The 17,020-nt window shown below is 38.8% G+C and overlaps 1 protein-coding gene across 2 annotated transcripts; it reads left to right on the forward strand.

Moving 5' to 3' along the window:
* The first annotated feature begins 103 nt into the window (after positions 1-103).
* Positions 104-15,665, forward strand: LOC146500359 (uncharacterized). 2 transcript variants are annotated; one of them, XM_085135373.1, is made up of 7 exons: positions 104-6,840; positions 7,473-7,540; positions 9,138-11,291; positions 11,416-12,404; positions 12,487-12,627; positions 13,958-14,053; positions 14,340-15,665. In XM_085135373.1, exons 4-7 carry the CDS (start codon positions 12,045-12,047, stop codon positions 14,646-14,648), a joined length of 906 nt encoding a protein of 301 aa, XP_084991499.1. In that variant the 5' UTR covers positions 104-6,840; positions 7,473-7,540; positions 9,138-11,291; positions 11,416-12,044; the 3' UTR covers positions 14,649-15,665. The 2 variants fall into 2 exon arrangements, 1 of the variants encoding a protein (XP_084991499.1); XR_014869796.1 differs by lacking the exons at positions 12,487-12,627; positions 13,958-14,053; positions 14,340-15,665 and having other exon boundaries at positions 154-6,840; positions 9,138-11,431.
* Positions 15,666-17,020: the final 1,355 nt, after the last annotated feature.

The raw sequence follows: 17,020 nt of genomic DNA on the forward strand, positions 1-17,020 counted from the left end.
CCTGATGTTAGGCTCCTTCTCAAGGAGTGGAGAAGGCTCGAAATGAGAGATGGAGTATTGTACAGGAAATGGACGAATAGGAAAAGCGTTGCGTGGAGTGCATGATGAAATTGGTCATCTTGGTTTTGAACGAGCACTGCATCTTGCCCGTTCCAGATTCTATTGGCCAATGATGACACAGTCTGTAGAGGAGAAGTGCAGACAGTGTCCACGCTGTGTCAGGAGGAAAGCAGTGCCTCAGAAGGCAGCGCCTCTTGAAAATATTATAGCAACTTACCCGCTTGAACTCGTTTGTATGGACTATTTGTCAGTTGAGCCAGACAACAGAGACACCCGGAACATATTAGTTATCACTGACCATTTTACAAAGTTTGCTGTGGCAGTGCCAACTAAAGATCAGAAGTCCAGGACTATTGCAAAAGCTCTATGGGAGAACTTCATAGTTCATTATGGGTTTCCCAGTCGTCTACTCAGTGATCAGGGTAGAGACTTTGAATCTCACACAATCAAAGAGCTATGTACGTTGATAGGAGCAGACAAAATCCGCACTACACCTTATCATCCTCGCGGAAACCCGGTGGAAAGGTTTAACTGGACGCTTCTTGATATGTTGGGTACGTTGGAAGAGGAAGACAAATCTCACTGGAGGGACTTTGTTAAACCCTTAGTTCATGCGTATAACTGCACGAGAAACGACACGACTGGTTTCTCTCCATATGAACTGATGTTTGGCAGACAACCCCGACTACCCATTGATCTGATCTTAGGTATCCAACCTGAAAATGCCAACCATAAGTCTCATTCAGAGTATGTGAACAATCTTCGTCAACGTCTGGAGGAGAGCTACACCCTAGCTGCAAAAAACTCCCAGAGGATCGGAGAAAGGAATAAAGCTAGGTTTGACAAGAGGATTAGAGTGGCCGAGCTCTGTGCAGGTGACAGGGTTTTGGTTAGGAACATGAGTATCAGAGGTAAACACAAAATCTCAGACAGGTGGGAACAGAAAGTACATGTTGTGGTTAAACGAATCAATGATGGCCCTGTCTATGTTGTGGAACCCGAGTTGGGAGACGGGCCAAAACGCACCTTACACAGGGATCTCCTGCTACCGTGTGGGTTCTTACCTGTGGAAGAAATAGCAGGGAGCAGATCTCATGGGCCCTCTAAAGGGAAGAAACTGAGAAACAAAGCCGAAAGAGAAGTACAATCTTCTGATAACCCTGATGGTCAGGAAGATGAGGTATACAGTGATGAGGACGAAATGTATCCAGCTTTTGTGGTTCCAGAAATAATAACCAGAGGTCCTTTTATCCAGACTGAAAGGCAGGTTATCACACCTCAGCTGTCCACTGGGGATGTGCATTCTAGCTTGCCCCGTGCAGAGCCACAAGATGAGTCACACGCACAAGAAACACCCAGTCATGTTTCTGAACCTGGACCTTTGTTACACTCAGACAGCAATGAGGTGACCACATCTCCCATTCCGTCTGATGAAGGTCCAGGTTGGGTTGTTATTGACATTCCTGAGCAGACAGAACTTGTTGAAATGAATCAAGAGAGCAGCGACACTGCTGAGCAGAGTTCAGAGCCAGAGACAGTAGAGTTGCGGCGTTCTGGGAGAGAGAGACGCCAACCTCGTAAACTAACTTATGATAAGTTAGGTGAGCCCTTAATTTTAGCTCTCAGTTCCTTTTTGTCAGAGTTTCGCAATTGTATTCTCTCAGAGCACTTTCCTTCACACACCTGTTAAGTCAAGTGTGCATGCAGAGACTCATGCACTTTAGAGGGGGAGAGTGTAACCCAGATCATTATTTGAGTATGGGATTTCTGATTATTTGTAGTCACTGAACGCACCACTGTGCCGTGCGCATAGCCACTCTCTAGCAGTGTTGCCAACTTAGCGACTTTGTCGCTATATTTAGCAAGTTTTCAGACCCCCTTAGCGACTCTTTTTCTAAAAAGCGACTAGCGACAAATCTGGCGACTTTTTCTGGTGTTATTGGAGACTTATTTATGACGACTTTTTGACGTGAAAACGCGTATCGCTCTTACTCTCAACAAGCAGCGGTGCTGCCGTGGGCGCCTCACCCATGCCAAAGCGCTCACGGGCGGAGGATAGTCCTTCCCCAGCTGCTATCAGGGCAGGTGATGTTCACACCTGTGCGTCCAAACGGCAAATGAACCGTGCATGAGCGAAGCCTCTGCTCCCGCACTGACTGTAACGCAGTCAGTTCTTCTTTTACTGTTATGCTGTTTTGTGGATCACAAGGTTTAAAACTACTTATAAACACACACACACACAGTAACTCCACCAGAGCGCCAATTTCGGGTCACTTTTGCCGGTCCAGGCCCGGATAAAGGAGCAGGGTTGGAATTGTGACATTAAAAAAAATGTGGTGCTTGCAAAGGCAGGAAAGGACTCTTGTTACTCATTATAAAAAACACATAAAGCATGTTAAAGGACAACATAAAAACAGCTGCCTTTATGATTTACATATTAAAGGGCAAACTTATTTATCCAAAAGCATTTTGGATAAATAAACATAAGATTATTTTGCTCTTATGTTTTGAAGGACATTAGTTAAAAAGTTTCAAACACACAGAAACCCGGATAAACTGATGTGGAACTCCTAAATTAATCATTATGTGAAACTGTATAAAACGGTCATTGATCTGAGTTGTCATGGAGTCTTTATTTGTGGGTTAAACATTATTTAAGAGGAACAAGTTTCCACACAAAGTTTGATAAAGAACCTTGAAACTGAATAAGTTAAAAAAAAATAGAAAAACATGTAGAACAAGTTAAAACCAAAGAAAACAGGTGAATTTATGTGTCACATATTGAAAGAGGAAGAAGTCCTGTTTTGTATTCAAAACAATTTGAATCCTTAATTTTCTCTTTGTCCCTTATGTTTTGAAAGACAATACAAAGTTTCAAACACAGAAACACGTGAGAACAATGAAGAACAAACTTCTGAATTAACCATTATGTGAAACTGTGTGAACGTTCATTGATCTGAGTTGCTGCGGAGTCGTTACATAAGAAGCTGAAGTGACTGCTGTTACTCATTAAAACTGAATAAGTAACAAAACACGTACAGCAGGTGCTTCCACGATTCACTTATTACATGTTAAAAGAGGAAGGGTAAAGTCTCGAGTCTCTGTGTAAATGTTTGTTGATTTGTGGTGTTGTGGAGTTTCTATGATACCAGGAACATGTTTCTATTAAAGAATACATGCCGGGTTATTTCAATTTGGTGGCTGTGGCTGCCACTGAGGACAGATGGAGCTGTGCTGTAGTACAGTTCATGTCATCAGTTACAGACATGTTATAGTTTAGAAGCTGATGCTGAACAGTTTGGCCTTACAGTTGACTTGAATGACAGTTCTGATCTATGCAGAGACTAAAGTAATGTAATTAAACACCTGTGTTTAATATGAAGTGTCAAAACTGCTGTGCAAAAGCTCTATTCTTTGTACTTTGTTTTGCCAAAACTTAAGAAAGAGGAGTGAAGATGATTCATTTAAATTACTGCACAAATGTTACAGTGTAAAATTCCCATTTGAACCCACTTATTTGGAATTACCAAGCCTGAACCATTCAAATAAGACAGGATGGGTCTTTGCTGTCACGTTGTTTACTCCAAATTCTAGCCCAATCTTCTAAATGTTTCGGGATTCAGAAGATACGTTTTCCAACCTGCTGTCCAATTTTAAATCCATGCAAACTGTTGCCTCCGATTCCTGTTCAGCTCACAGGAATGGAACTTGTTCAGGGTTTCTGCTGCTGTAGTCCATCTGCTTCAAGGTTCAATGTGATTTTTGTGCACACCCCTGTTGTAACAAGTGATTTACTGTTGCCTTCCTATCAGCCCAAAGCAGCCTGGTTATTCTTCTCTGACTTCTGGCAACAACACGGTATTTTCACCCTGAGAACTGCTGCTGACTGGATATTTTCTCTCTTTTGGACCATTTTCTAGAAGCCCAAGAGATGGTGGTGCAGGAAAATCCCAGTAAATCAGCAATTACTGTTCAATTCAGTTTAATTTAAATAGCAGCCAACTCAAAGGCCTTTATGTTGTAAGGCAGAGAACCTACAATAGAAATTTCTGAAATATTCAGACCAGCTAGTCTGGCACCAACAACACACCAGATTCAAAGTCACTTTAATCACCTTTCTTCCCCGTTCTGAAGCTCAGTCTGAATGTCAGAAGACCGTCTTGACCATGTATACATGCTTAAATGCACTGAGTTGGTGTCTTATCACTGGATGATTAGATATTTGCATTAACGCACAATTGAACAGGTGTACCTAACAAAGTGGCCGGTGAGTGCATACCCAGTGGCAAATTGCTATTTGTGTCTGAGCAGTTTTAATGTCATTTTCTGATAATATGTCCTGCTGGACTGAACCAAGGACTGAACCAAAAAATTGCAATCTAGCAACAAAAATCTTCATCTGAAATGTAAATTTTCTGATCTTTATTTCTTAAACACATTCACATTCATATGACTGACAATAATGTTTATCTCAAAGGCACGGGTGCTTCAAATGATGGAGGGAAAAACGCTAAACTAGACCTTCATCGTGGTAAACTTTTTCCCCCTTTGCTTTTAAAAGGTAAAAAAAATTACACTCATTGTGTATTAGCTCCCCTTGTTCTGTAATGTGGAGAGAGAAGCTGCTATATTGCTGGAGATTCTACGGTTTCTCTCACAGTCTTTGAAGATGATGGAGACAGAAAACAGTACAACCATCCTGTCAGAGTGGACTAAGGTCTTTTGTTTCACATTCTGGTGTTGGTGGTAGCGTTGGTGAAGGCAGCTTCATTCATTTCTGTGTCCGAAGTCTTAAAAGCGCATTGAACAGATGATCTCAGGCAGAGACGCTTGGTCTTTAGCTGATTTCATGTCATCCTTCTGGGGTGGCTTGAAGGCACATGGCCACCTGAATCTGGAAGCCAGATGAAAAGAGCTGCTTCAGTACGACTGATTCTTTGTGGGGTTTTTTTTTTTTTTTTTTTGCCTTTTTTTGTTTTATATGGAAAACACCAATATTTTCTACATATTGCTAGGTCCATACATATTTGGACACTGACAAGTTCTATTTTTTTTACTGTTTTCTGAAACATGTTCCAAATATAGTTATATAATAATCTTAATAAGATAAGATATAAGATATTTAGAGAAAGCAGGCAGCTGAGGAAGAGACAAAGTGCCCGTTTTACAGGGGAAAGGTCTAAGCAGAGCGAGTGCAGCATTTAGACAGTTGCAATTTATTCATTTATTATTATTATTTTTATCAGGTTCTTTGGTTCAGGACATTCAATTTGAAATAATAATAAAAAAACACACTACATTAACTCTCTGAGCACTAGGTTATTATCAGTGATGATCCTGACTCTAACCATGTTTTATCAAATTTGTAATTTGTTGTTGCTACTTTTTGTGTGTCTCCAAATACAGGGTTAGGGTTTCGCCTATTGTCATCAAACCAGATGACTTACAGTGCCAGATGGTCCCTTTTAAGTAGGTTGTTTTTAAGATTAACTGTAAATATTACGTTAAAAAAAGAGAGAGAGAGGTTGAACGATTTAATGACTCTGGTGTTTGTCAGTCCACAGTAAAGCTGCTGATTGCTGTTCTTCATAGGTGCCCTGCAATGTTACCAAACAGTAACATTAATGAACCTCAGTTTTTGTCTGGTTTCATCTGTCTGAATCAGATGAGCAAACCGTGTTTCTGGAGCTTGTGCAAAGCTGCTGAAAGAAAGCTCTCCAAGGACACTGGACTGATCACCAGCTGTGAGTAGACAGCATGGTGAGCCAGGTGTCTGCTGGTGGAAGCTGGGTGCAGGGGTTTTATGGTCCATTCTCATGGCCTTCAGAAGTTTGGGCATTAAAGTAGAGAGGAAGGAGAGAGCCATCTGTAGCATCTGTAAAGAGAAAAAAGAGAGCCAAGGGCACAGAGTAGCTAGCTGCTCAGAAACACAGTGAGGTGTGAATTCCTGATCAGCCCCAGTGGGATCACCTTGTGGTAAAGCTGGACCCCCAACACACCCCATAATCCCAGGAACATCACTGAAGATGTCTCCAGACAGATGTTTGGACACAAACCCAAGTTCGGATGAAAGAAGTCACTGTGTCCCAACACCATATTATGGAACAAGTGCATTATATGAGGGTTGGGTGAATGACATAAAATCAGGTTGGGTGATTCAACAGGATACAGGAGAACCTCAAGAACCAAACATGTTAATCAACAAAATTGCTAAATTAAAAAAAAGAAGAGGAAGATAAGATGTTCAGCAAGCACTACACTGTAAAACCCAACAGTGCATCTTACTAAAAGAAGTAAGTTGTTCTTACTCAGTTCTGAAAAATAGTTAAAGTAACTTTCATGAAGTGTGTTAGGTAGACCCAAAAGTATACATATGATATAATAACTTTATTGTAATAAGTACACATGATGTTTTTGTAATGTTTTAAGTACTGTTGCTTTAAACTGTTTAAGTAGTCATCATCCACAGCCCTGCCACCAGCGTTTTGCCTGGACTTGTGGCCATGAGACAGGAGTCTCGTCAAGAGAAATTTTGCAAGAGTTGAAAGTACAAGATAAACGTTATTTTTATGTTTTTTTGTTAATGCTTACTTCTAGCATATAAAACGTACATTTATCAGACTGCTTTGTTTTAGTTGTACTTTGTTGTAATTTATCATACTACTTTGTTGTAGTAGCTCGTAACTTAGCTTGCCAGCACACAATTCCCGCCTAGCGCTGTATGAAGTCTGCCTTCACAATTTCAAAAATTAACGGTTGGTGGCTTGTTTCAAATAGTTGGTAAGTAGTCTAATTTTTGCAAACTGCATGGCACAAAACCTTTGGTAAAATCAGTGTTTAGTCTTTTCTGACTCTGAACTTTATCAAGTTCAAATGTAGCCTACTTTTGACACAGTGAAAATAGTAGAAGATTTATTTAGTGTTAATTTTAAGAGTTTACTGGACAAGTTCACCTTCACAAATTTTAAATATGATGGTTAGTGGCATTTTAGTCGTGAAATAATTTACCTTTTCAAAGCTGCACTGCACCAAACCTAAACGTTTCTTACTCTGTACTTTACAAGGGTTAGCCTATTGTGTACTTCACTTGTGTAAAATTGCTTTATTATTTTATAACATATAGAGTAGTTGACCAACCTGAATTGAAAATGAACTGTAGTGCAAGAATAAATCTTACTGTTTTCAAAGCTTGTGTTATTCAGATTGACTGTTTTTAAGTGATTGATTGATTGATTGATTGAATCTTTATTTTGAACATGTTAAAAAAGTACAACAACATAGAATTAAAAGAGACAAATAAACAAAGCAAAACAAAAAGAAAACGAGCAACCACAACTACAAATGAAGTAAAAGTCTAAAAGTAAAAACTGTTCTGTTAGCTTTCTGTTCTCATGGCTTTTGTGTTATTACAGTGTGACGTTTTAAGGAGCAGTAGCATGAGAGAGATCATCCAGCACTGCACTAAAGACAGCCAGTAAAGGTGATTTTAAAACGATTTGACATCAAAATGTGGAATTGCAAGTTGTGTAGTTTTTCTACTGCCATAAAAGTCATGTTGTTGAAGCATTATCGGCTCAACCATGGTCAGTACTCCGCAATTTCACCCTTACCCTGTCTCTACAACACATGGATGTGTACATTTAGTACATTTAACTCATTAAAGATACACATGTCAAGAATGCACACTCCCACACAAAGAAAAGACGGTTCTTATCTAGATTTGAATAAATATGGATTTTGTTGCCCTGTGTGTAATTTTAAGCAGCCATTTATTGAAAGCCAAATGTTTATCCATCTGAGGGGGCATTTAAAACGAAAAGAAACTGTTCCATGTCCTTTCAAGAAATGCAAGAAATGCAGAGACCACCAAAATTCAACAAGTTACAATGAAGGCACTGTGCAAAGTGTTATAAATGTAGAACAAAAAGATGACATGCAACTTGATTTAATAGAGTCATCAGATGACAATCAAGTGGCATCCACCAGTGAAATCAGTGGAATTGAGGGTTTAGAAGAGCAGTTGCAATACAATCTGGCTGGATTTTTCTTGAAAATGCAGACCATTCTCCATGTGTCCCAGAGAGCAACACAGGAGATTATTGAGCATATTGATCAGTTGTTTTTGTTATCACAACCTCTGGTTAGAAAATCAGTTGTAGATATACTGAAAAAGTACAACTGTACATATACGGACAAACTGGTGGATGAGATTTGTCAGGCAGTTTCTGATAGTAATGTTTTACATAAATGTGTCACATCTGAAGGACCACTATCTACAGCAAAGAGGAGGAAATCATATTACAAATAAAATTTTCCATATGTCAAACCTGTGGAGTATTTAATTGAATCGTCAAAGCACACTTATATGTATGTGCCTATTCTCACATCTTTGCAATTGTTGTTGAAAAAAAATGATGTGCTTGAAGAAATTAAACAAGCACCCACACAGATTCCTGGACATTTCATGTCATTTTGTGATGGATCCTACTACCAGGAAAATGTTCTACTGTCACAAGAGGGACAGAAATTGTCAATAATACTTTATGTGGATGATTTTGAAATTGCAAACCCACTTGGTACCTCAAAGAAAATATATAAAGTCTTTGCAGTTTATTGGACACTGGCAAACTTTCCAGTTAAATCTCATTCTGCTCTACACTGCACTCAGCTTGCTCTGCTGTGCAATTCCAATGATGTACGCCAGTTTGGGTATAAGGAAATGTTGTCACCACTCTTAAATGATCTGAAAACTCTTGAAGAAGTAGGTGTCTACATTGAGACTCTTGGTGAATGTCTTAAAGGCACTGTCTACTCTGTTGTGGCAGACAACCTTGCTGCCCATGGACTTGCTGGTTTCAATGAGAGTTTCAGGTCTACATATTTCTGTAGGTTTTGTCATGCCACCCAAACAGAAATGCAAACAGAAAATGCTGTTACAGGGAATTATGTAATGAGAACAAAAGATGCTCATGATAATCTTGTGCAAGAGCTTCAGAATGATGACATTGAGGAAAACTATGGTGTTAAAAACACCTGTGTTCTTTCTGACCATCTCTCTTTCTTCCATCCTGTCACAGGCTTCCCACCTGACCTCCTACACGACCTGTTTGAAGGTGTCGTTCTAGTGGAGTTGGCACATTGTTTAAAGGTTTGATTTCTAAGAGATATTTTACCTTAGAAGACTTAAACAGAGCAATTCTGCGCTTTCCATACCAACATTCTGACAAAGTTGATCGCCCTCATCCAATACCCTCAAATTTTGCCAGGCGAGGGACCATTGGTGGGAACGGGCATAAAAATCATGCCCTTCTTAGACTGTTGCCTCTTCTCATTGGCTCCAAAGTTCCAGAAAGAGACACTTTTTGGGAAGTTCTAATGGATTTCAAGGACGTAGTTCAGCTTGCCATGTCTCATACTTTTAGTGATGAGACCATTCAGTACATGGCCTGTAAAATATTAGATCACAGACAACTCTTTCAGGAAGTGTTTCCTAATGTTTGATTCAGGCCAAAGCATCATTACATCGAGCATTACCCGCACTTAATAAAGTGCTTTGGTCCCTTAGTTCATCTTTGGACAATGAGATTTGAGGGAAAGCATAAGGTTTTCAAAAAATAATTCATGACTAGGGACGGGTACCGTTATCGGTTCTGTCATAAACGGTAGTAACCAGACCGAAAAGCAGCGCACATTTCGGTGCTTTATTTCGGTGCTTTTTTTTTTCCTGAGCTGTGATACACTTTAGATTCTAACCAATCATTTTACGCTTCCGAGGATAGTAGGCGGGTCCAGGTACGTACGTTCTTTTAGAGCAGAGCTACAGATTAAAAATGCCCAAAGCGAAGCAGTCAAAAGTCTGGCTGTACTTCACAGCAAAATATGCAAACTCAGCAGCCTGCAACAAGTGCTTTAGGCTGATACTGTGATGCTGTCAAAGGAGGTAACACTTCAAATCTGATGAAACACCTGGCGACGCATAGCGTTTTTTTTTAAAGCCGAGAAACGCGCCGTATTTGATAGCTTGCTGCGAGACCTCACACCGTGCACATCTACTGCGGGTGTGGTGCCTGTTATCGGACCCGGAGTTTGCAACATCTCCCAAGAACCCGAAGAGGAGAGTCCTGGCCCCTAGCCCTGCCAGTGTAGCAGAAATGATGACGGATGATGATGGCAGCAGCAGCCGTTCTTCTCTGCGTGAGTAGCTTAATGTTGTTCGTGTGTAATTTACGTTGAGTAGGCTAACCACGTTATTAAATTAACGCATGTAAGGTGAACTAGCAAACATCATCATAGCTACATGAGGCTGTCTTCTTGTTTGATGGCAGATACTCCCTTCACCCTGGCCAAAAAGGCTAAAATGACCAAAGAAAAAGTGGAAAACAGTTAAACATGAGAGGTTTTTGGACAAAGTTTGTGTTTTCCCCATTGTTTAAGCACTGCTTCCAGCCAAGAGTGATGCCATATATGCTCCATAGCTGCAGAAAAGGCTAACCTTGTTATCGTTTTACAAAAAAACAGCTGAACATCAGAGGTTTTTGGACCAATTTTGTGTTCTCCATTCTTTAATCACCGGTTTGAGCACCGTTTAAGCACCGGCACGGTTTCAAAAGTACCGGTTTGGCACCGGTATCGGATAAAACCTAAATGATACCCATCCCTATTCATGACCCTCACAAAATGTACTAAAAACTTTGGCAGAGAGACATCAAAGCATGATGGCATTTTATTTGTCCTCATCAACGTTTTTCAAACCACCTGTGCAAACATCCAAAATGGAGTCTTTGTACATTTCATCATTACCTGCAGATACACAATCATTTATTTCAGGTATTGCTGACAGTGACACAATATATGCAACAAAAAAGGTTACAATTAATGACACAAACTTTGCAATTGGCATGTTTGTATGCACAGGGGCTTATGCTGCATTGCCAGAGTTCAAAGAGATTCTTAATGTACTGCTCATCAGAAACAACATTTATTTTCTCTTGAAAGACTATGACACTTATTACGTTGAGCACTTGCGTTCATATGAAGTAGCAGAGAATCAACAGAGGGGTCTCCGTCACAGTGTAAAATCTTTATGCCAACTGTCTGACCACATGCCGCATGTTGCTTATAAGATAGCAAATGAACTCATTCTAACAACAAACCCTTTCATTCCAGTGTCTGACTAAAGAAACAGAACTGAGACATCAGCTGATTCCACCAATTTGTGAACCAATGCAAAGGTAATTCATCTATTCAGTTTTTTTGTATTCACATAAATGTTTTTATATTTTTGCACAGTTAATAACTGTAAACACAAACATGCATTAAAATGCCACTATAATATGTGAAACCTGTCTGTTACAGAAATAACAAATTCAGATGGAGGCAACAGGAATATTGAAGCTAAGGGTCATCCTTGATAAGGATAACGCTGAAAAACTTATTTTGCCATCTCGTCCAAACAGTGTGCAAGCCCTCATAGATGAGATCAAATCTAGGCTAAATTTTACTTTTGACTTTCGGCTTCAGTTTCATGACCCAGATTTTGATAATGCCTTGTGTAATTTGGTTAAAATAGAAGACCTGCCAGCTATAGCATCTGTTAAAGTTGTCAGGTTAGTTGAGCTGGACCGGATTTCAACGAGCACTGATGACACAATCCTTCAGACTGATAGCACTGATACCATAGATTCACCAGAGCGTATTAGTAGATGGCCAGAAGTTTTTATTGTTCCGCCATTTTCTTATGAAGTGGAACATGTATTAAGAGAGGGTAATGCAGCATTTGATAAAGATGGGAAAGTAATTACACTGACACGAGATCAAAAACACATACTTGAGACAATGGGGGAAGAAATCTACAAACTAAAAGCATACCCTAGTACAACACAAATTGGCAAGCTGCAGAAGCTTTAGTTAGAAAACATCCCTGTCTGAAAGAGAGGAATTCTGACAGTGGGTGGGAAGGGTGGAAGAATAGCCTGAGATATAAAATGGGAAACCAAAGAAAGAAGTTGGCTAAAGCTGGCATCATGGATGTTGCTGTGAATGCTGGAAAGCGCAGCAGAACAAACCCAGATGGAGCTTCACCGAGGGCCAATATTAAAAGACCTAGGAGAGGTGAGGTCAACTTCCTTCCTTCTTATCCTTCTGGAGAAACAAGGGAGTCTCTGGAAACAGGAAGACTTGAGATGGTAGAGGAGTTCAAGAAGACCTCAGCAGAAAGAGACATCTCTCTCATTCATCAGCATATGATGCGCACTTTTGCCCTCCGGCGTGAAGAGATTGTCACAACTTCTCCTCCTGTATCAGAGCTCAAGGACAGATGGCCAGCACTCTTTCATGAGACACAGGTAAGTACAACTATGTATATAACATTTGCTGCTCATATAGTATGCTGTGTTTTGCTTATAATATTTTTGGAATTCTCCTCAGCTCTACTATGAATTTCATCGGATCACCAATCAGAATCTGCCACATGTGTTTTATGCTGCACTGGATGATTATGCTCCTCAGCTGATTGGACTTTACAAAAAGAGGAAAACTGTCAGGTCACAAAAAGAGGAAAACAGTCAGGTCACAGTCAGGTCAGCTCTGCTGACCTGACTAAAGAAAAAGCTCAACCGCACCATCTGGTGGACTGGAAGTTTTTGGAACAAAATATCGTGATACTACGCAGTATCGATTTTTTCCCCCACCTCTAATATATATAATATACACGCACACACATATACACACACACATATATATATATATATGTGTGTGTGTGTATATGTGTGTGTGTGTGTGTGTGTATATATATATATATATATATATATATATATATATATATATATATATATATATATATATATATATATATATATATATATTTATTAGGGATGTATCGGTGCCGATACTGTAAAATGTGTGTGTACTCATACTCGTAAAAGTTAACCGATACCATGAACCGATACTAACTTATTTCATTAATCAGAGGGTGGCATGTCATTTCTGTTGTAGTTTTTTAGATTGGCCATTAGGGGGACATCCCGCGCTAAACAGGCACAGGGTTAGACGAGTCAGACTGGCGGCTCCAGATAAAAAAAGAGAAACTGGAGGCTGCTGTAGCTAGGCTAAGCAAAATGTCAGCAGTGTGGACCGGAACAGCCAACTTTAACTCTAGTTTTGGAAAAGCGATGAAAAATGTCAAGAGAAAATCCACAGGCAGTTTAAATAACAGAGGCTCTGACTCATTTTATCGCTCTGGATGACCAGCCAATGCCAGTCGTGGAAAACATAGGATTGTCTTCTCAGCATACTCGAGCCGCAATATGAAATTCCCAACCGCCCATACATCAGGGAGATAATGGTGCCAAAACTTTCTGAAGAGGTTAAGACAAGCAGTGTGTGCGCGATGTCAGTCCTCGGTTTAACGGCACAGTGGACTGATGAGGAGTTTGTTCTTCAATGCCAAATACGTTCGTTCTTTTGTTTGTTTGTTTACAATATGGACACTGCAATAATTTAAAAGTTTATTTTATTCTCAAACCTAATTTGTATCTATTTTATTCCAAACAGAAGTGTTTATTTATTATTCTGAAAGCTCGAGACAGTGCCAATAGTTCAGTGATATTTTGTTAAATTACAATGTGGAGACTATGCAATAATTTAACAGAAGTGCTTATTTTTCACTTGAAATTTTTTTGTGGTCATTTTTATTAAGATTTTATTTTTTATGAGAATAAAATAAAACCTGTCTTCCAATTCATTGCATTTGTGTGTGGTAGAAGTATCGGTTTTTGTACTCTGTATCGGCAAGTACTCAGATCCAAGTATCGGTATCGTATCGGTTTGTAAAAATTGGTATCGTTGCATCCCTAATATATATACATACATACATTCATTGATTTATTTTTATTTTTAGGACAAAAATGACATCTATGCAACTAGAACAGCAGCTCTGGCCTGTCTACCAATGTACCTCAAGCAGGATTCTTCAGAGATTTTCAAAACATGCAAGGTACTTGGGTATTACAATAATTTGCACATTTGAATTTAAAAAAGGTTGAAAGGAGTTTATAAGTCATCTGGACTTGGGTTGAAAGTTGAAGACGTGAAGTTGAATGACTTTTAAACTTCTTTCATCCTTGATTTGACTGGATGAATGGAAAATGAACCTTCACTGTCAATTTAAAACATGTTATGATATGTAGAATTTGAAAAACTGAAGAAAGGTGCTTGACCATTTGTATTTATACTTTTAACAGAGATATTACAGATGAATAATTGTGAACTCTGTATTATAGGAGGAAATTGAGTTCTATGAAGCCACAATTGCTCTGGTTGCTGATGTCGATGAAGAGGAGGTGCCTGGAGGAGTTCCTTTCTCACCACGCCAAGTGTTCATAGTACTTGAAGATCAGGTTGTTATGACTCATCACTCATGGACTGATGCCCTGGTGTGTTTGTTTGGGCTAATCTATGCTCTGCATCTGAGCTATCCTGAGAAGTGTACTGGCTTTTTTGAGTTCATTCAAGTAGTGTTGCTGAAGCTAGACGATGAGAGAAAGCAACTAAAACCAAAATTGCAGACACTAAAAAATGAGCTTGTGTAGATGATGTTTGTTTTTCACTGTCAGTATAGTCTTGCTTTTTCAGTTATCTGTGAATGGCTTCAATAGTTGTATTTGTTTGGTAATTAGCTTTCTAAAACGCAATGTGGAGAAAGCTAAGAATAAGGAGACAATCCATATTTGACATTTTGTTTGTGATTGAAAAAAATCTTTACATAGTGTGTAATCTTAAGCTTATTTCTAAAAACATATTTTAGTTACATGGAAATCTTTTGGAAGATAACTGATAATTAGTCAATATGTACAGTATACTTTCAAGCTTTATTTTTTAATTGTGTGATGAGTGCCAGTTCACTTGATTCGAGGTCTGGGCAAAACTGTTGAGAAGCCACAAATACTTTTGAGAATATTTTTTGTTAGTTCAGCTGTTTTCTATAGTTGCATTGCTGTAGTGCATGTGATTTCATTATTATACTAAATGTTACTTAAAATTGTGATTGTTATGGCTCTAATTGCCTCTAGACTATTGTTTTTTTATGAGGTACACCTATGTAGCAGGTCTACATTACTAAATTTGTGTTTTGTATATTTAATCGATTTTCAAAATGCTACAAAAAACATTCAAAATTCCCTAAAAGCACACATTTTAAAATTCCTAATTATTTGTTTGTTTGATAATGGCTTTAGCAGTCATAATTTATGACTGAAAGTATGGTTGTATTCATTCTGTATTTTCTCTGCAGTTAAAGTTAATAAAAACTGAATGGAAAGAATAATAGCTTGGTTTTGTGTTAATAGTACTTGAACCATTTGGTGCAATCGGTTTCCCCAATTGGATTAAGTTGTTTAAATACAACTATTTAAGTTAATTTAACTTAATTTGAATATGAGCATGTAACACTTTAAATAAGTTTGAATAAATACAGCATCTTAGTACAACATATTTAATGGTTTAAGTTAAAACATACTAAAAACAATGAGTAAATAAACATAATGCATTTGAGTTACATTATCATATTTGCTTTGGGTTCTCGGGACTCTAATAAAGTACTTAAATAACCCAAAACTGTTTAAGTTATAAAACTTGAATCAATTGGTGCAATCGGTTTCCCCAAATCATTTGAGTTAACTTAACTTGTCAGGTTTTACAGTGTAGGACGCTTGCAGAATGTCTGTTTTACACACTAGCTCCACTACCAGGATCTGAACTGGCAGTTCAGGCCACCAGTTACCTGTGGACTGTGGTAGTTCTGCATCTGTTGGCATATCTTTATCTTAGATAAAGGATTGATAAATCCTTTATTGACCCCCTGTATGGTCATCCAGCTTTAACAGAAGGGCTAAAATCTTGGATCTCTGGTGTGGATGGGAATGTGAAGTTGTTGTTCTCATGGTGACTTTGAAACAGACAGGATGGACACAAATGCTGATAGCTCATTAAACCTTTTCAGCAAACTGTGGATTTCCTAAAATACTCAGCCTGGTCCTTCGGAAGGAAGATCTATTAATCTTTTATAAATACTCATCTCTCTGTTGATGTCTGTTCTCTTCTATGACCATGCTGACTTGAGTCTGTTATGTGGAAACACATTTTGTAATTAGTGTTTATTTTATTTATTATTATTTTAGATTTTGATTCAATTCAGTTTTTACTGACACATTTCTTTTTTCATTTTCATGCCGTCGTTTACATTTCTTCTCTGAACTCATCAGAACTGATCCCTAATGTAATTCCACAACTACCTTGAACCCATCAGTCACTCCTATCACACAACCCACCACTGTCTCACTGTCCTCATACAGGTCCTGCACCACCCTCACATGCTTCTCTGCCACTCCTGACTTCCTCATGCAGTACCACACTTCCTCTCTTGGCATATCTATCATATACTTCCTATAGATCCAAGTCAGTAAGTAGATCCAAGTAATCCTTCAACAGTGTTGGGAAGGTTACTTTTAAAATGTATTCCATTACAGAATACAGAATACATGTCCCAAAATGTATTCTGTAACGTATTCCGTTACGTTACTCAATGAGAGTAACGTATTCTGAATACTTTGGATTACTTAATATATTATCATGCTGTTTAGAACTACATGAATGTACTATTGCTGTGATTTATTACTGTTACTGAAGGTCCGCGGCTCCGAACCGTAGTAAAGGGACCTCTGGCTAATACGGTGGGTTCAGTGTCGGCTCGTAGCTGAAAACTAGCTTTACTTTGTTGTCTGGGTCAACTTTGCTAGCGAGAGACAGAGAGAGGCGTTGAACAGCTGCTCCAACAGAACTTATTGTTTTTGGAGGAAAACACGAACACGGTGTACAGTCGAGTCTTAATAGCTTACTTACAACTGGGCTCGTCAGGCACTCTTCTTGGGTGCAGTGGTTATTATTATATTTACATGCGTCCAGC

The sequence above is a fragment of the Neolamprologus multifasciatus genome, chromosome 16, assembly GCF_963576455.1.
Source record: "Neolamprologus multifasciatus chromosome 16, fNeoMul1.2, whole genome shotgun sequence".
Lineage (NCBI taxonomy): Eukaryota > Metazoa > Chordata > Actinopteri > Cichliformes > Cichlidae > Neolamprologus > Neolamprologus multifasciatus.